The following is a 21,455-nucleotide window of genomic DNA, read 5'->3' as shown; positions in this document are numbered from 1 at the left end:
TGGACAACTACAAAAAGATGAAATACAGAAGTTGAAGAAGAACTTGGATACCCAGCAGCAAATGTTCAACGAGCAAAGAACATAGCACCACAGCATTATCAAAGCCAGCTTTGTGGTAAGCAAAAAAATCGCTAAGCATTCTAAGTCATTTGGTGAAGGAGAATTTATCAAAGAATGTCTGCTGGATGTTGCAAGTATAATATATCCTGAAAAGAAAAAAAGACTTCGAGAATATTCGTTTGTCGAGCCATACTGTTGTCTGACGGATAGAAATTATGGCTGATGATATCAAAAAAAGTTTAAAAGAGAAGACTGCTAGATTGGAAGCATTTTCAATTGCTTTGGATGACAGCACCGATGCCTCCGATACAGCACAACTAGCAATATTTATTCGAGGAGTTGATGCGGATTTCAACATCACAGAAGAATTACTGGCATTTCGGCCATTAAAAGGAACAACTACTGGTGAAGATATATTTGAAACAGTCACAGTCTTTGAGAGATGTGGGCTTAAATGGAATTCACTATCCTGCATATGCATTGATGGAGCCCCTTCAATGGTTGGTGCACAGAAGGGATTTATTGGAATAGTTCATGAAAGAGCAATAGAACTACAGATCCATCCAGAAAATTTAACAAATTTTCACTACATTATCCACCAACAAAATTTGTGTGCAAAATCAATTAAATTCACAAATGTTATGGAAGTTGTAGTAGCCAGTATTAACTTTATTAAGTCATGTGCACTTAATCACCGCCAATTTAAGGAGTATTTGGCAGACCTATTTTCGGATTATGAAGATGTGTCTTATTATTGTGAAGTAAGGTGGTTGAGTAAAGGTAAAATGTTAAACCGATTTTATGATCTGAGACAAAACATTGCAGATTTTATGGACATAAAAGGAAACACAATTAACCAAGTAAAAGATGATGAGTGGGTGTGTGATTTGCATTCCTTGTAGATTTGGTGGAAGAAAAATATACAAATTTACACGCCTTTTCAAGAAAAATCATTTGTCTTTTCGGCAGCACATATATCTGTGAACAGTTTTTTCGAGGATGAAATACAATAAATCAAAAATTCGGACAATAATAACGGACGAAAACTTCGAAAATTCAATGCAATTATCCTCAAGTAATATTAACATCAATACTGATAGTCTCGTAGTTGAAGTACAAGGCCAATCTTCACATTAAATTGTTATGTCGTTCATTATATTATAAAATTTATGTAGGGCTTCATACCAAAGCATTATATTATAAATAAATGAAATATGAAGTAACAACTTGCTTTAATTCATTTAATATTAATTTATTTTATTTAATAATTTGGTCCAGCCCTTGATTTGGAGACAGAATGATAATTTGGCCCCCGAACAAGGAAAGGTTGCTCATGCCTGATCTAGATGATGGAGATCTTTTGGTGAGCAGATAAGAGTAGCTAATTATTAATATGGCTTAAAGAAGACCTACATGTTAACCCTTTTTTAAGAATGTGAAATTTTTTCTGAGGTGTCCCAGATGTAGGGAATAGCAATGGGTTTTTGTGTGTTCTGGATTTTTTTAATTTATTTATTTATTTTTTTTTAAAGAGGAAGGTCACTGGCTAAAAGTGTTCTGGATGTGATCAATTTCACTGGAGAAGTTGGTGGGATCAGAGTAGACAGTTTTAGCTCTATATGCTAAGGTTTTGATAACACAAGAGTACTGGAAGGGGTAATGATGTGAACAGATGATGGGTATAACTTCTGGTGTATGTATATTTTCTGTTGACAGAAAAGGCCCTCAACTCTACTGTCTCAAACCCACAATATGGCTAAGTTATGTTGAGAATATGTTCGCCATTGGGGCACATGGCTGAAATATTTCGAAATATGTTTTGAAATTATATGTTGAAAACATTTTGCACCTCAATAGCCAATATCTGAAAATCGATTCCAACAATGAAAAGGAAAATACGGTTTGCTCTTCCTTGATACCTCTTTTCTATCTTCAGAAAACCTATTCACACTGAAGATACATCCATCAACATTACTACCCCTTCCAGCAGTAATGTGTTATCAAAATCTTAAGCAAATAAAACTCAAACCATCTGCTCTGATTCACATTAGCCTCTCAATGAAATCAATCACATCCAGGACACTTTTTTAGAATGACTTCCCCTTAAAAATATAACAAACAAACAAACAAAAAAAAAACTTTGCAGGTATTATTTCTGGGAAAATTCCCATGTTACTCCTCTAAAATAAACTATTATTTTAATGGCTAATATAGCCTACTTTGGCTATATTATATTTTAATGGCTAATATAGCCTACTTTGGCTATATTATATTTTAATGGCTAATATAGGCACACCTAAACGAAAGTAGGGTATATTAACCATTAAAATAATAGAACACTTTACCCCCCCCCAAAAAAAAATAATTAAAATGCAAAAAATCCTGATATTCTGCATCCAGAGCACCTCAAAAAATTTCATGTGTTCTCAACATGCTAACCTCCTTCAACATTACCAAAAATTAGTTGCCCTTATACAATATACCATGTTTGTAGCAGTATTGTTGGAGATAAGTGAGGTCCATTCTATGATCAATTTTTCAATAACAAAATTATTGAAAGATTAAAAAAATCTGAAGGACGTTTTAAACAAAATGTGTCTCCTGGCATGTTAGCTGACTTCTGTTAGAGCTGCATCTCAACAACTGTATTCCAACTGTGTAGTTTGAACTATTTACATTAAAAGTTTCAACGTTTGAACCGCATGATCAGCACTCTGCACTAAATTTCAAAATAATTTTTATCTTAAATCATAATAGTCCTCAGTGAATCTTTCACCACCTATGTGTGCATTTATATACATTTAATCATGTTTTAGTCACAAGTTGTGAAAGATGTAAAGATTTTACCTGCACAGATAATTCTTTTACTTTTTTAGCAGTTCTGTTGTTGATTATTAACAAATCTTGAAGTGCAGACTAATAATAATTAATACTAAAAATATTTAATATTAATCTTTCTCTCTTTTGTATTCCTTAAACCCTTTATAACATAGATCACTGGTTAAAAATGGGATGTTTGAAATGAGAAAGAACATGCTGATGCATCAAGATCAAATATTTGTAATGAAATCAATGAACATTAGCTGTTAATTTATTATAAGGCAAATGTTAAAAAATAAATATATTTATAATTATTCATGTTTGAATGAAATATTATAAACTTTGCCCAAATTGCCTTTGCCTGAGAGAGTATTTAAAATGGGTATGCAGGTACTGAAAGATTGAGAGACAATCACCTAGATCATTATGATCTCTACACTATCCCTTGATCCTGTAAATGAACTTTGAAGAAGTTGGAAGAACAGCAAAAATCCATCTAGAACAACTTTGAAACTATGTTCATTATCTGCACTACTGCCATTCTGGAGTAGCAGACCATGCCATGGATACTGATCACCAAATCCAATGGAGAGAAAACCTTCCTTTTATATAGAAACAGATATAAATCTGAGAGACTATTTTTGAATCCATCACAGTACAAGCAAATCCCATCTTATGAGCATAATGTGATCATAGTAATGTGTGTAAGTTGATTTATTCTTTCCTAAGATAAGACAAATCAATTAAAAAAATGCAAGTGTATTGAGAAATATTGGTGAACTTCAAGCAATGTAAAATGTTTGTAACCGCATAAAATGAATTAGGAGTCCAATCATTAGTCCATGCAATGTTCGTAAATACGAATTGTTGCTTGTATCTTGAAAGTTCAAAACTAGGCATTTACCTGAACTACAACATTCTCTAAACTCATTGATCTCACTTTACCAAAAATCTGGGGGGACTATCATATTGAGCCATTCAGCAAGATTCTATCACCACACCTATAGAGGGCACCAGTTAGGACTGTAGGATTCAACCTTTCACACTCAGTATGCATTTACCTTCCTGCTGGTGTACCTGTATGCAATGTTTAGAGTATTTCTTGGTGACATGATGCCAAGGCAAAATATTCACATAATCTAATTAGATAAATTTAGTTAATTATCTCTAGATGAGTGTTTTCTCCACTAAACATCAACATGAGTTTTCCCCAGTTTGCATAACATATTCCCAAGTACACTTGGGAATGTTCATGGGTGGGAGAAACATATTAAAAAAAAAAAAAAAAGCTTGCAAAATGTTTCTTGGAACATTAATGAAGGAAATTCCTCTAATCTTCACATATAAATAGGTACGATGGATGCTCTATTCAAATTCACCTGGGATTTTGCCTTGTAACCAAACCTTATGGATTAACTGCAAAACTTTTAAACCATTTTATTTCAGGTCAAATATCATCTATTACAGGTGCCATTTTAGGATTCTAATGGTTGTTTATACCTTAAATAGGAAGTAAAGTTTCACATTTCTTTATAAAGCCATTCTATGAGGAAACAACTTTTATGAAATTTTATTTTCCCTTTGTGGAAGATAGTACTTCTTAAATCAGCTAATCTTTACTAACTTTATATTGTCTATATATATATATATATATATATATATATATATATATATATATATATTTTTTTTTTTTTTTTTTCCATAAGTTAGGAAATTACTGACCTTTTATAGTTATCTTACATTAGCTACTTAGGTGGCATTAAAAAGCACCACCTAAGAATTCCCTGTTAATGTTTAACTGCCATTCTATGATCTTGTATTCACAATACCTATGATACTTAGGCAAAAATTCTATGCTAATAAAGTTCTTTTTCACAAGTTTTCTTCCAGTGTTATAATTATTTTCTGTATAAAAATATGTGGAAGTCTTCTGGTCTGTTAGTGTCCTCAGAATATCCATTTCTGGGAAGATAAAAAATACATTTTATGTATCAATATAGGTATGCCAAAGTTGGTAGAAAGATGTGTTCAACCTGAAAATATAGGAGTTGGGAAAAAAATCCCTTTATTACAATGCTCTATTTCTGCAACATGTCTTTTCTATCAGTAATGTTTACAAACTGGCTTTGTTCATTCCTACTTTACTTTAAGCTTATAAAATCATGAGTAGCTGCTAATAAATATCCATTCATATTCCAGCTTTAAGCCTACAGAGCCAACTTCTTATCACACTTTTTTTTATTGTATCTAGCTATGTCCTCTGGAAGTCTTACTCACACCATTTACTATAATCTCCATGTGGTCAAGAAACACAAGTTTTTTTTTTTTTTTTTTTTGGGGGGGGGGGTAACTGAATTACAGCTGAAGCAACTAAGACTATGTGACCAGGATATTATGTCTATAAATTGCATTTCTTCTGGTCAGTTTGCTTATTTTGGGAGATGAAAAGCAGTCACATTGTATAAGACCAGCTAACTCATCTTCAGCTAAAGACTAAAAGTTCCTTGCATCTTAAATGAAATTCGAGGCCAGATCTTTCCAACCAAAATGCAACATTGATATTGCCTGAGTTAAGTGGGCTTCTTTCATTTTTTATGCTATGTAAGCCTCTGATGTATAAGGCTAATGCATACAAACAAATAAAAGTAGGAATCAAAGCGTTTCATGCCAAATATAGTAAACTATAAAAGTATCGGCGACTACTAGCGTAAGCTAAAGCACGTAGTACAAACTAGGGCAACTCGTAGCAAAGGTGGAGAAAGTTCTGATCGCTATTCTTAGTATTTTCCATAATGTAAAACCCATCTCCTAGGAGATGTATGATGTTTTACATTATGGTAGGAGGTCACTACCGAGACCGGTTTCGATCTTTATTGATATCTCATCAGTGAGTAGCTAGACCAAAAATTATACTAAGGGTATAGCGAAAAGAACTTATATACTTTGCTATACGGGTTGTCAAAAAGGTGCACTCATATATTATTTATATGATAAAGAGCCAATGGACTTCATTTCGGGGATGTAAACATTATTTAGATTAAGGAGATATTAAATCGCACACCTGTGGGATTTAATATCCCCTTAATTTAAATAATGTTTACATCACCGAAATGAAGCCCATTGGCTCTTTATTTTTAAACATAAAAGTAGTTTTGTCACACAAAAGCAATTTGTCTCCAGTTGGATTATTATTATTTTTTTTTTTTGTCTTACCATTTGATCTCTTTTGGTCCATCTACATTTCCTATTACTGGTTATTAAATTTTCTACCAATTCAAATATTCTCAAGATGTCCATCCAATTCTCGGAGCTTTTGAATTACTTTTTACAGTTATATTATAGGAGAATACTATCTTTGGTCACATGGTATCAGTTACTAAATGGAGAAAATGTCAGTAATGCATAGAAATCTTTGAAAAAGTGCTTAAATTAGGTGGTATCTGAATCTACCCATAGTGTTGGAAGAATAAATAAGTTGGGAGTTAAATGAATGTGCAACCATATTAAGCAAAAGATCCACAAGAAGAAAATAATGTGGAAAGAATATTGTCAGAATAAGAGTGAGAAGAGTTATGAAATATATAAAGTGCAGGTCAGAAAAGTAACCAACATTGTGTGGAAAGTTAAATCAGAGTATGAAAAAAAAAAATTGGTTATGCAGGCTAAAGGCAAAGCAAAAGAAAGAATGAATGTGGAAGACAAACATTACTGAATGCAGATGGTACTCTAGTGTCAGAAGCCAATGGGATTGTTCAATTAATGAGTGCTCACTTTGCTAAGATACATCGACAAGATGTATGTAACATGGTGCACAGTACTACTACTACTACTACATTGGATGAAAAGTTAGAGGTTCATGAAAATGAGGATGAAGAGCTGTTGCATAACCTGGATAAGAATTTGTCTATAGAGACAGATGAAATATTAGTCCATTTGCTAAAGGAATGTTCAGCCAAATTAGCTAGGCCTTTCACATGTTTGTATAACTTGAGTCTCAGCTCAGGAACAATACCACAGGAATGGAAGAAATGTATGATAGTTCTATTGTACAAGGGTGGTGCAAAAACTGATGTGTCAAACTACCAACCTATCAGTATCTCTGGCGTGATAGTGAAGATTTTAGAGAAGTGGATAAGAACCAGCATACAGAAATGGATAGACAAACAAGCTATAATCTGCAAGGAGCAGCATGGGTTTACTAAAGGAAGGTCATGTTTTAGCAATTTGCTCATATTTTATAACAATGTTACAGCCAAGTTGGATAAAGGGAATGGATATACTAAAATAATGTTGGATTTTTTCTAAGGCATTTGATAAGATACCACACAAAAGGCTGCTGCATAAACTGGAGAATACGGGATTGGAATATAAACTCTTGACTTGGATCAGGAGATGGTTGACAGATATCAAAAAGTGGTATACAGGGTGTGAATCTGATAGATTTAAGGTGACCAGTGGTGTACCTCAAGGTTCAGTCTTTGGGCCATCATTGTTCAATCTATACATTAATGCCATCAGGCAGGGTCTAACATCAGATTTACAATTGTTTGCTGATGATGATGCAAAGATAGGCAGAGCATCAGGGATGCTACTGATATTAGCCCCTTACAAAATTATTTAAATGGGCTGGAAATTTGGGCAAACAAAAATGGTTGTTAGTTTAATGTTAATAAGCATAAAGTTATGCGCTTTGGCATGATGAAATATCCAGTGGCATATTATATTAGTGAGGTTATGCTATAAGAAACTGAGAAGGCAAGGGATCTTGGTTATTGATGGATATGAATTCGAAGTTCAAAGGTCACATAGCAAAAGTTGTAATAAAACTCAGAGATTAATTGCAATGTTGAAGAAAAAATTGATATCTAAGGATAAGGAAGTCATTTCGCCTCTTTATAAGGATTTGATAAGACCACACCTAGATTATTGTACACAGATTTGGTCACCTGAATTTCAAGGGAATAAAGATGCTGTGGAAAGGGTGCAAAGAAGAGTTACAAAGATTATACCAGAATTATGGGATTTAGATTATGAGGACAGACTACAAGCATGTGGATTACAGACCCTGGTTAACAGGAGAAAGAGGGGTGATGTGATAGAGGTCTTTAAACTTTTGAATGGGCGTTATAGGATATCATCTGATGAAATTTTTCATTATATGGAAGGTGGGGGAGAGAACACGAGGACATCCATAGAAGTTAAGTTGTTCAGTCAAGAAAGGGGGTAAGAGCTAGGTTTTTCTCTCACAGCAGTGAGTGGAATAGTTTGCCTTTATGCATAGTGAGTGCATCTAGTGTGAATGAATTTAAGGGACGTTATGAGCTGATTTTGGTGATTTATAGCCTCCCTCGATGAGTCCTAGACCCTCTGGAGGTCTCAGATAATTCTTTGACTAAAAATAAAATTTTAAAAAATATATACATAGAGGCTGTACGGAAGAAGACAGAGAGAGAGGAAAAATAGTGTACGTGTTGCCTATGTATGATAATGACGAGCTGAGCAGAAGAGCAGCAATATTGAATGACATAATAGCTAGAATGTGTGACAAGAGAGGACTGGTACATGTGGATGCTTGGAGTGCGTTTGAGGAAAGAGAGGAATTGTATGCGAGAGACCGCTTACATTTGGATGAGGAAGGACGTAGGCATCTGGAGAGATTGCTGTTCTGAACGAGTCAGTGTGTCCCAGGGAGGATGATAGCAGGGGTGGCCTCTTGTGGGAATGGATACTTGGGAGAAGGGAAACGACATCAGGTAACACTGAGCCCAGTGAAGTCTAGAGGGGATAATGCTGGGTATAGAAACAATGGCATTTATATGCTTTATACTAATGCCAGGAGTATCCGGAATAAGGGAGAGGAATTGGTGGTGCAGATAGCATCAGCCTGGCCAAAAATTATTGGGATCACTGAAACGTAGTTGACAGAAGAGGATATAATAACAGGAATAGAAGTCGCTGGGTACAGCATTTTTCGGCATGATAGGAGGGGAAAGCGTGATGGTGGGGTACTGCTTATGATAAGTGACGACTTATGTCCTCTAAGAGGAGGCTTAGGTAGTGAGACAAATGATTTTGAGAGCATGTGGTGTGAGGTAGAGGTGGGCAAGACATGATATTTAGTGGGATGTTGCTACAGACCCAGGAGCACAGAGGATGAGGACCAGGAGGTGTTTAGACAGTTAAGTTTGGCAAGTGCAAGAAGAATGATTGTTATGGGTGATTTTAACTACAGTAGATAAATTGGGGAGAGGAAGATGCATGTAGCAATAGGGGAATGGAATTTCTAGAATTCTTGAGGGACAAATGTCTTAGGCAACATGTAACAGAGGGAACAAGAGGTTCAAGAGTTTTGGATTTGGTTATAGCATCAGAAGAGTTGATAATAACTGAGTGGCCATATGGTTTTGACTTGGAAAATGAATAGACATGCAGGAGTATCAAAGAGACAGAACTTATGTGGAATTATAAAGCAGGTGATTATAATAGTCTTAGACATCAACTTCGGTAAGTTTCATGGAGGGAGGAAATGGAAGGCCGGAATATCATTGATGTGGGAAATTGTGAAAGAATATTTGTTAGCAGCAATGGTAAGTTGTATATCACGAGTGAGGAAGAGGACACAATTTGGAGTAAAGTGGATGACAAACAATATTAAACAGGAATTGCATGCGAAAAAGAGGCTATGGAAGAGATATAAGGAGACAGGTGAAGAGAAGATGCATGAAGAATATAAGACACAGGCCAGAAGAGTGACTAGTGTGGTAAGGAAAGCGAAACTGGGATATGACAGGAGATTGGTCCTAAGATCCAAAGACAATCCTAGGGAATTTTTTAGCTATGTGGCCAGTAAGAGGAGAAATGACTGTGGAAGAATGATATTGTGGGATAAAAATGGGAATAGAGTGACTGATGCAGAGAAAATAGTGGAATTGTTCAATGAACACTTTATTGGAGTATTTCATCCTAGAGCAGTCAGTTTTAATGCTAAAGGGAAATGGCAGGTTCAAGGTTTAGAGGTACAGGTGGAGAGTGTGTTTCAGATACTGAGTACTCTGGATGTCAGTAAAGCTTTGGGACTGGATGGTATTTCACCATGAGTTTTGAGAGAATGTGCTAGGGAACTGACAGTGCCTTTAACCTGGCTTTTCAAAAAGTCTGGCTGCGGAAAGGTGCCCAGGGAATGGAAGGAAGGTAAGATAGTGCCATTGCATAAGGGTGGTAACAGACTGGAAGTGTCTAATTATAGGCCATTTGTGTGTCATCAGTAGTTGTTAAGATCTTGGAGAAAGTAGTGAGGGACCGTATACAGCATTGGGCAGATGAGGGTAATGTTATCTGTGAGAGTCAACATGGATTTGTGAAGGGGGCACTCTTGTTTTAGCAATATGCTAGCCTTTTATAATAAAGTTACAAGAACATTAGATAAGGGAAAGGCATATACTGCAATTTTCTTAGATTTAGCAAAGGCATTTGACATGGTGCCACATGATAAGCTGATATTTAAGTTGCAGCACATGGGTCTGGATGTCAGATTGGTCAAATGGATTCAGGATTGGCTGTCTGATAGGTATCAAAGAGTTGTGCATGGTGGAGCAGTTTCAAGGAGGCAGAGGGTTACAAGTGGGGTCCCACAGGGCTCAGTACTAGGACCTATATTGTTTAACCTTTATATCAATGACATTGCAAGGGGATATTCATTTGTTTGCAGATATGTGAAGCTGGGAAGGATTATTAGTAATAGTGCAGATATGGTAGCCCTGCAAGAGGATTTGAATAAGCTAGACAAATGGGCAAATGAATGGGGGTTTCGGTTTAATGCAGCAAAATATAAGGTCTTGAGGTTTGGGACACATCGATGGGATGCTGCATACTCTATTGGAGGAGCTGTACTGGAGGTAGTAGGGGAGACAAGAGATGTGGGGTTGATGATTGATAGAAACCTGAAATTTAGGGGACATATTGCAAAAGTGGTGAAGGTAACACAGAGGATTGCTGTAATAATGAGAAGAACTGCACTGAACTGACCTGCAGAGATAAAAGAGTTATCATTCTGTTGTATAAGACCCTGATCAGACCACACTTATATTGTTCTCAGATTTGGTCCCCAGGATTTGAAGTAGATAAAGTAACTGTGGAAAGGGTACAAAGGTGGATAACAAAGATGGTTTCAGGACTGTACAATGTTAGTTATGAGGATCGGCTGAGAGAATGTGGACTGCAGAATTTGGTGGATAGAAGGAGAGGTGATATGATTGAGACTTTTAAACTGTTGAGAGGTGGTTACAGAGTTGACACTGGGGAGTTCTTTCGCTTGGTTGAACAGTGGGAAGGAGTGATGACAAGAGGCCATCTCTGGAAGTTACGAAAGGAAACTGTGAGCAAGAGGGTGAGGAGTGGTTTCTTTGCATGGGGGGGGGGGCAGTTGAACCATGGAATGCATTGCCTGATGGAGTGGTGAGAGCTAGAACGGTCAATGAGTTTAAGTAGTGGTATGATAGACTTTGTGTTTCTTAGGGGGGGGACCTCCCCTCGATGAGTGTTGACAGACTTTATGTTCTTAGGAAGGCCCTCCCATGATGAGTCTTTTGACTCCATGGAAGCTTGAATAATAATAATAATAATATATATGGGATTGCTTAAGGGTCAAAGCCAAATAATTGGGAGAAGATCTCCATGTCGCCTTTCAGAAATGCAGAGAACCAACTGGGCCTTCTGACTTAATTTCCAATCCTCACCTTTACATGTGCACGCTATTAGTAGGTACTGGGTACTGAATGAACGAAGATGAGCTGGCAATTTGGGACTTAGCCAACCAAACTGTACTCTCTATTGGCTTAAACCACAGATTTATATGATGGTACATGATGAGATTTTATGCCTGCTGGAGCATTGCACAGTTAAACAAAGTCCCAATTCAATGCAATATAAACATCATGACTCTTCATATGCTTTGTAGGTAAAATGCGCAAGAAAACTCCTTTTACATCAATTTTTATTCCTATATATCAAAATCTTGCAACATACCTGTGAACCTCCAGTTGAAAATCGCTGATCTATGTGGATCACATTATGAAAGAAAGTGGCATCGAGCCTAATATTAGAATTGGAGATGTCAAATTAGCTCTTTGCTTTATGCAGATGATGTTGTACTCCTAAACACATCTAGTGCAAGTCTCCAGGATTTACTAAACTGAATAACAGCTGTAATAAATTTTACATGAAAATCAGCCATAAAAAGACCAAAACTATAAAAGTAGGCAGGAGCATAGAAAAACTTCAGCTGCATTCTGAATGGAGATCCTATTGAACATGTAAAATATTTCAGCTGTTTAGGCACAGTTTTTAATGAAGATGGCAGGTTACATCCAGAAATAGACAATAGAATAAGCAAAGCTGATATGGTGGGTAGCCAGCTGAATAAATTTATATGGAATAAGAGAGAAATTAGCCAAACTGGCAGTATACAAGATAATGTTTACCAGTTTTAAGTTATGGATATGAGAGTTGAATTAGAAATAAAGCACTTGATCAAAGACTAGAGACCACAGATATGAGGATTCTGATAAAAATTATGGGAGTGAACCAATGGCATTAATGGCAGAAGAAAGGAACTTGACATTACTAGCATTCAAGAATAGGTAAGCAGAGCTAATCTAAGGTGGTATGGCCACTTAAATAGAATGGATGCAGAAAGGTTAACAAAACAAGTGTTTGAAGCCAAGATGGTAGGAAAGAGGCCCAGAGGAAGACCAGGATCTAGGTGAATTGATTCAGTCAGAAGGTGCTCACAAGTAATAGATTGATCTGGAGGAAAATTGTTGATAGGAGATTAATAATAATGTAAACTTAATCATGTAGTGCTGTCATAGTAACCAGAACATCTTTTGGGAGATGCATATCAGGAAACTGATAATGATATATATATATATATATATATATATTAAAGAAATTTAATGATCAGAAGTTAAGAGATACCAAAATAGGAAAACAAAAAAAAACTATTTGAATAAACAACTAGTTTCATCTTTTCAGAAGACCTCACTGGGTGCATAACATGAAGAGATGCAAAAATATATATATACATTAGAAGAGAACGACAGTTATAAATTAACTTGCAAACATAATGCCAACATTTGAAGCCATTCTCAATGCATTGTTGCTGATGGGCACGTTCACACGGGCATGTAGGCCAAAGTTCAATAGCTGAACAGTGACAATTAGATAGGTTATAGCTAAGGTCGGTATTAAGATTGAGGAAAATTTCTATTGATTCCACAGTTCTTCTCTCCACGTCATCATGGCATCTAATAATGTTTTCTGATTTGTTCAAGATCTCTGGATGAGCGACAGAATCTTCACCATTAGAGTGAGCAGAATCAAGAGCATGATTAGATAGTGTGCTGGTTCTAGTTTGGCCATAGGTGATGTCTCTGACATACTCTTCCACATGCAACTCAATGGATTTAACCATGACCAAAACAGGGCACACTGCAGTTACACCAAAAACAATAAACTCCTGGATACTTAAGAATTATCCATTATGAGAAAGTAAAAAATACATATTAAAAAAAATGTTTTGTCTAGGTTGTTTGGCAAGTTCCTGAAGGGCATCAGTCAAACGTAGGATAAGGGGGGGGGGGGGGTAAATGTGCTATATTAACTAAACGTGCTCACTCCCTCCAAAATGAATAAGAAGAAATTACCAAAGAAAGTTGTGAAGAGAAACTACAGTTTCCTCTTCAAAACCTTTCAAAAAAATGATTATCCTAAACAGACTGTTCGTAAGCCACTATTTAATCCACCTGCTCACCATATTGAAGATAGTACAGTCATACCTCGGTTAACGTTACCTCTGGTAACGAAGCCACGATGTAATGAAGACCGCAATTTCAAGCCATGTTTTACATAAAAATATGAAAATTTTAAGGTCAATGCCCAGCAATCATCCGATTGGCAACTCATCACGTACTCCCAAGCTGTGAGCGTGTCTGTTTTAAAAAAGTTTCACACGCCATCCACGTAATTTAGTCATTGCTCACACATCGTAGGATGTGTTTCAGTGTGGTTTCATTGCAATAAATGACGTATGTTCTCTGATAGCATTATTGTAGAATTTGTAAATATTAATATTTAGTTAAAATGTCAGAATCAAGGAAAAGTTTTTTTAGAAACTAAATTACATATCGTACGTGTTGAAAGGGGGTTAAAGAAAATCCAATGTGGCACGTTCTTTAGGATTAGCGCAGTCAACTTGAACAACCATATTTAGTTAAAATGTCAGAATCAATAAACGTTTTTTTAGAAACTAAATTACATATCGTAATTTACAAATAGTACGTGTTGAAAGGGGGTTAAAGAAAATCCGATGTGGCACATTCTTTAGGATTAGCGCAGTCAACTTTAACAACCATTAGTCAATCAGAAAAAATAAAAGTCTGCTCAGAATTGTATAGATGTTACAGCAGCAAAATTAACTCACTTAAGGAATCCAATTTTAGAAAAAAAGGAGATAATGTTAAGTTGTAGATAGATATGTCACAATGTCATATGCCTTTAACTCAAATGGTGATTCAAAAAAAAGCATTATTTTTGTTTAATCACCTGAAATCTAAACAAACCGAAGAAATTGCGGAAAATTTTGGGACTTCTCGTGGTTGGTTTGAGAAATTTTAAAAAACGGGCCAGAATTCATAGTGTAAAATTATCAGGAGAAGCTGCAAGTGCAGATGTTGAAGCTGCGAATAAGTTTCCAGAAAAACTAAAGGAAATAATTGAACGTGAAAATTTTTCACCAAATTTGGTGTTCATTGTTGATGAAAACAGTTTGTTCTGGAAACGGCTACCATCAAAAAGTTTCATTTCTATTGAAGAAATATCAGCAGCTGGATTCAAAATAGCTAAAGACCATTTAACATGACTCTTTGGATCAAATGCCTCTGCCGATTTTAAATTAAAATTTTATTAGTTTACCATTCGGAAAATCCGAAGGCATTAAAAGGTAACATAAAAATGAATTTACTAAGAAGTGTGGAAAGCCAATAGAATCACGTGGATTAACAAGGGGTTATTTACTGATTGGTGTGTTAACCATTTTTGTCCAGAAGTGAAACGGTATCGCAAAAGAAATAATTTTGAAGAAAAAGCTCTTGTTGTTGGACAACACTCCAGGACATCCTACTGATCTTAATAGTATGTTGTCCTTCTTCCCGCAAACACAACTTCCCTGATTCAAAAAATGGATCAGGGAGTAATAGCAACATTTAAAGCTTATTATCTGTGTGGTACATTAAACAATTTAATTGAACTAGAAGATAAAGAGCAAACATCAAAACCTTTTGGAAAAACTACACCATTAAATATGCAATTGAAAACATTAATAGCTCTTGGAAAGAAGTCACTCAGAAATACTTAAATGGAGTTTGGTGCAAATTATGGCCAGAAGTTGTACTAGAAGAAGAAAATAACATTCAAGAGATTAGTTATCCAGATGGCTCAATCAATAGGTTTCGAAAATGTCAACAAAGAGGACGTAAGAAATTTATTAAATACAGATGATAGTTTTTCAATGGAAGATTTAGAAAAACTTGTTAGCAATGAAGCCAAAGAAAATGAAGATGAATTAAACAAGTTCCTACTGTGGAAAAAGTGTTAGCAACCAAAGATTTAAAAAGGTGCTTGAATGACATTAAAATGTTTTAAATTTTTTTAGTGAAAATGATCCTGATTTAGGAAGAAGTGTTATTGTTAAGTGATCAGTGTTAAATGCAATAAATCCATATAAGCAATTGCTAAATGAAAGAGAAAAAAAGCATAAACAATCAATTTTAGATACGTATTTTAAAACGTCATGATTTTGTCTTTGTTAGGTATGTAATACTGATTTTTTTATTTAATAAAGCTTTTCTTTTTTCAAAAAAGTATTTCATTTTCTTTACGTATGAATGTATCCCTATTATGGCCAAAGTATTTTTACCTCTGAGAACGAAGTTTTGCTTAATAAAGTAATTTCATGGAACGCATCCTCTTCGTTAATAAAGGTATGACTGTATACTGATGTAAAAGGCTTTATGTCTCTACTGTGTATTCACTGTTTCACCAAAGTTAGCTAAAATTCTCAAGAAATTTAAAATAGACTTCTTTTACTCCTCTATCCAAACTTTTCCTTACTTTGTAACCTAAACCAAAACATGACAGCCTAAAGTAACCAGTTTATTTTTTTTCCCCTATATACAGGGTGTTTGGGATAAATTTGACATATTTATAATTAATTATATTTTTCCGTATTACATGTATTAACACACACTTCTCTTCATTTAAAAGTTTGGACCCTTCTTCATTCATATACAAGATGTCAGAAAGGATGGATAGCTGGAACCCACCTGAATCATGGAAGAGAATAACTTGTATCATGATGATTCGTGCCCGCCATCAAAATAAGGATATTACGACTGCTGCCCAATGCTCCCTGAATACAGTAAAAACAATCAGGCATGAACTAGAGACTTGCAATGGTGACTACGAGGATGTAGCAAGAAGAAAGATCCCTAGCAGACGATCTGATTGCGTTCGTACAGCAGAATTCCTCGCAAATCTGCAGGAACAGGTGTTGAAGAACCCTGGCATTGGAATTCGGGCTTTGTTCGTGGAGTTGCTAACTGTAGTCAAGCCCTGGATAACAAGGGTAGCCAATGGTGTTGAAGAACCCTGGCATTGGAATTCGGGCTTTGTTCGTGGAGTTGCTAGCCCTGGATAACAAGGGTAGCCAATGGTAGGCCGTATGTATGGCAGCAGGATTCGGCCCCTTGCCACACCTCTGGGAAAAGTCAAAAATGGTTGTCTGAAAATTTCTACGACTTCACCAGTCCAAATGTTTGGCCTCCAAACTCCCCAGACCTTAACCCCATGGATTATTTTGTAATGGGCGCAGTTGAAAAAGACACCAATCGCACTTCCAGTAATACAAAAGCCCAGTTAATGGATAAAATTAAAACAGTTTTTGCGGCCCTTCCCAGGGAGACTGTAGCATCAGCTTGTTCGAGGTTCCGAAGCAGAATTGAAGCTGTGATCGATGCTAATGGTGGTTATTTTGAGTAAATCTTGTTGATAGTATTGTAATTAACTCTGCCTGTAATGTTTTTTTGTCAATTCATTAAATTTAATAGATACAAAGAAGATTTTCTTTTTCCTTACGAAACTGTCAAATTTATCCCGAACACCCTGTATAGGATGTCTTGAGAGGAACAGAGGCAGAAGAATATACTATTTTCTGGCAGGATGCAGGAAAAATGGGGTGGAGTATTGCTTATGGTAGCTGATGAGATGAACCCTCCAAGGGTAGAAAGCCAGGAGATATTTAATGCATGTGACTTTGAAGGTATATGGTGTGAATTAGAGGTTGGCAGGATCAGATATATAGTTGGATATTGCTACAGGCCAGGAAATGTAGAGGAGAATGAACAGGAAATGGGCTTGGTGAGTGGAAAGTGGGTGATTATTATGGGTGATTCCAATTATAAACTATAGATTGGGCAGAAGAAGTAGCCAGTGGTATTAAAGAGACTCAATTTTTGGAATTCTTGAGGGACAAATATCTTAAACAGAATGTGCTGGAGGGAACAAGAGGATCAAGAGTTTTGAATTTAATTATAGCATCAGAGAATTTGATGGTGACTGAAATGTCATATTTGCCTCCGCTTGGTGAAAGTGACCATATGGTACTGATCTGGAGAGTACAGACATGCAAAAATCTTAAGAGGGAAGGAAATGATGTGGAATTATAAGTTAGGCGATTTTAATAGTCTTAGAAATCAACTTGGGACATGGGTGGAAGAGAGGGTAAAGAGGTTAGTGGTGCATGGAAGCTAGTTAAGGACCATTTGTTAACAGCAATAGCAAAATGTATACCACGTATAAAAAAAAATTGGAGTAAAATGGATGTTTTTGTTTTTTTATTTGATTTTTATGGTGCAGACATCAAAGGTCATACCGCACCAGGACACAAGTCACAACAGTACATATGGTAATTAGGACAATCATAAACATCCATGCTCTTGGCAAGATTCAAACCAGCAGCCTCTTGGCTGGGGATCAGGCCACTCAGGCAGGTGTAAAATGGATGACAACTGAAATAAAGAATTGTAGATAAAAAAAAAGAGGTTACGGAGAAAAAGTATAAAATGAGAGGTGGTGAACAGTTGCATGAGGAATACAAAGTTCAAGCTAGAAAGGTGACTAGTATAGTCAGGCAGAGGAAAATTATAATATGAGGAGGCAAGTACTACAACCATAAGGAATTTTTTCGTTATGTGGCTAGCAAAAGAAGAAATGATTGTTAGATGAAAAACATGGTATATTAACTGAGGTCTATTTAATGATTATTTTATTAGCTTCATTCTGGGGTTGTGAGTCATATGCCAATGACAATGGAGAGGCTGAATTAGAAGCAAGCAAAGTAGATGCATTTACAATAATAAGTACTCTGGAAGGCTTTGGGACTGGATGAAATTTTGCCACAAGTCTTAAGGGAGTGCACTTAAGAACTAACAGCTTCTGACTTGTCTATTTAATGAAAGCCTCACAACTAGAAAAGTCCCTGGGCAGTGGAAGGAGGATGATAGTGCCATTGCATAAGGTTGGTGGGAGAATGGAGGTATCAAATTATAAGCCAGTTTGTGTTACTTGTGGATGTTTAGGTTTTAGAAAAATTGGTAAGAGATTGTATACAAAACTGGACAGAAGAAAATAACTGTGAAGGTCAGTATGGATTTGTTAAGGAACATTCTTGTTTCAGTAATCGCATTAACTTTTATGATAAAGTAACAGGAGTGGTTGATGAGGGAAATGCATACTGCATTTTTTTTTTTTTTTAAGATTTTGCAAGGACATCTGATAAGGTATCACATGATAAATTGATGTTTAAACTGCAATGCATGGGTTTGGATATTAAGTTGGTGGAGTGGATCAGCAATTGATTTGATAGAAATTAAAGGGTTGTGTATGGAGGGGCAACATCAAGGGAAGGTACTAGTGGAGTTCCACAGAGCTCCGTGCTGAGACCACTAATTTTCAACCTTTATATCAATGATATTGTCACTGAAATTCAAGGAGATATTCAGCTGTTTGCAGATGATATGAAGCTGGGGAAGGTTATTGATAGTAATGCTAATGTAGTAGCTCTTCAGGAAGGGGGATGCCAGTTAACGTTACTAAATCTAAGGTTTTGAATTTTGGGAACTGCAGATGGGATACTGCATACTCTATATGTGGAAATATGCTAAAGGAAGTTGAAGCATGGGATCTTGGGGTTATGGTGGATTGAAATTTAAGGGGCATGTTGCAAAGGTGATTAAGACAACTCAGAGAATTGCTGCAATATTAAGATGAACATTAATCAGCAGAGATGAAATGGTAGTGATTCCATTGCATAAGGCCCTGATCAGGTCACATCTGGACTAATATACTCAAATCTGGTCACTAGGGTTTAAAGGGGAATAAAGATACTTTAGAGAGGCAGTTGAAAAAAATGATTTCTGGACTGTGGAATGTTAGCCATAAGGATAGACTGAAATCATGTAATCTGCAGAGTTTGTCTGATAGAAGGCAAAGGAGTGATATGAATGAGATGTTTAACCCTGTGGAGCTCGATGTTGAAAAAATTGCAGCTTAGGTCTCTTGTATCCGAGAGATGCATTCATTACTAGTATGTGCTGAAATGCGATAAAACTTAAAAAACACTATAAATATAATACATGGTTTATTTATTTTCAGTTACAATCTAGAAATTATTGAAAGAAAAAAAAACAAAAAACTAAACCAATACTATACTGACATCGGAGTTTGTGGTATCTCTCAGATACAATTTACTATCAAATATCACTTTCACATAAGACTATCATTCTCATCATTGGACTGGAGTAACATTCGCTGAACCTCTTCAACATCTGATGGATTTTCCAAGCAATACATTTTTCCAGCCATTTTCAACAGTAAATTAAAAAAAAAACTAAACCAATACTATACTGACATCAGAGTTTGTGGTATCTCTCAGATACAATTTACTATCAAATACCACAAACCTTTACATAACACGTTAAACTAAACAAATGGCTTATATATCTCGTAATATAAAAATGCACAGCTAGTCATGACTTCCAAGCTATAACTAGATACGTGTAAGAATATTTATATTAAAACAATTGGTTTGTATCTGTCAGATCAGCTGCAACCTCCGCAGAGTTAAGCTCTCGAGAGGTATATTTACCAAATGGATAAGAGAAAGAAATTTTTAGATTGCAGAAAATAAGGCAGGGGTGAGAACTAGAGGCCATCCCTGGAAATTGTACTAGGAAGTGGTGAATGAGAGAGTGAGAAGGTTTTTTTTTTTTTTTTTTACGTGGAGGAATTGCCTGAGTATCTTGTGAATGCTAAGAGTGTGAATGAGTAAGCATCAGTATGATAGATATGTTACGGGCAGGAGAGATTTTCCATAAGTCTGTGGACTTTTGTAATATATGTGTAATTATTCACACTATGATGTAGTATAATGTATATTTCTTATATATATTTTTTTTTATTGTCAATCATATAGACCTCTCTCTTCCCTTCCAGGAGTTAATGTAATAATAATAATATATATAGAATATTGACCAATTCATCATTAAAAAAAAAAAAATCCATTCTAATTAAAAATTATTCCAAAGAACTGCTTTTAAGGGGGAATTTGAACAGTGATGTATATGTGCTATACTTCACATCAGCTGCTCAAAAACTATATACTGTGTGCTCCAACATGAACCACACTTATGCTGATGACGTCACGTACCATATTTCAACAATGAACCGTCTATATTCCTCAAAGTACTTATTAAACAGGATATCCGAAATCTTATTAGGTGAAAATGAAATTAACAGTTGGCTCACTTGAACAATCAAAGGAATATATATATATATGTATATATATCACTAAGAGAAATACTGAAAAGATATGATCATACGTCCTTAAAAGAAATGCTGTTTAAACTAACTTTTCGCTCCATATCCAACTATAAAGGTAAAAATTCATGCAATTTTTTAAAAGTATGTTGACGATTAACGTTTATATAATCTTTAAAAATAGCATATCAAGACCCCCCCCCCATTTTCTGAAATCAAAAACTATCACGCATATTAAATTGAACAATGCGTAGTGACACTTCAGCTTCCAACCATATTAACTTCTTAAGCACAAGTGAACTTATGATTATCATCTTTAATTATTAAACAAAGGCATATTCTTACCCTAAAAAATCCAGCATCAGTCATTTTTTTTTTATATCGTTTCTTCTTGGACTAACACAACGATCTTAGACATATCTAACAAATCACCACACATGCGCAAGAAAAACAAGGCCGTTTCCATAACTGTCCCCACCTGGTGACCATAAAACTTCATATAATTCCCTTCAGAAAATCTTAATTAATATTATTAAGAGCATAAATGTAGTAAAAATTTCATTATCTTCAATTTTTACGTCATTATTATTATTAAGAGAGACCTCCAGGGAGTCAGAGACTTATCGAGGGAGACGAGTCTCTGA

General features: G+C 35.6%; 1 protein-coding gene across 2 annotated transcripts in view; it reads right to left on the bottom strand.

Annotated features, from left to right (window-relative positions):
• LOC150096016 (uncharacterized) overlaps positions 1 to 21,243 on the bottom strand; it is a 381,411-nt gene extending 360,168 nt beyond the window's left edge. For both annotated transcript variants that reach the window (XM_090409077.1, XM_090409078.1), the window contains exon 1: positions 21,157 to 21,243. In XM_090409077.1, coding sequence (XP_090265203.1) covers positions 21,157 to 21,180 — 24 coding nt within the window. In that variant the 5' untranslated portion in view covers positions 21,181 to 21,243. The remainder of the gene's footprint in view (positions 1 to 21,156) is intronic.
• Positions 21,244 to 21,455: the final 212 nt, after the last annotated feature.

Source organism: Typopeltis vanoorti, chromosome 19, assembly GCF_054136105.1.
Source record: "Typopeltis vanoorti isolate ZY-2024b chromosome 19, IOZ_Tvanoo_1.0, whole genome shotgun sequence".
Classification (NCBI taxonomy): domain Eukaryota; kingdom Metazoa; phylum Arthropoda; class Arachnida; order Uropygi; family Thelyphonidae; genus Typopeltis; species Typopeltis vanoorti.
This window is presented reverse-complemented; position numbering and strand designations above follow the sequence as displayed.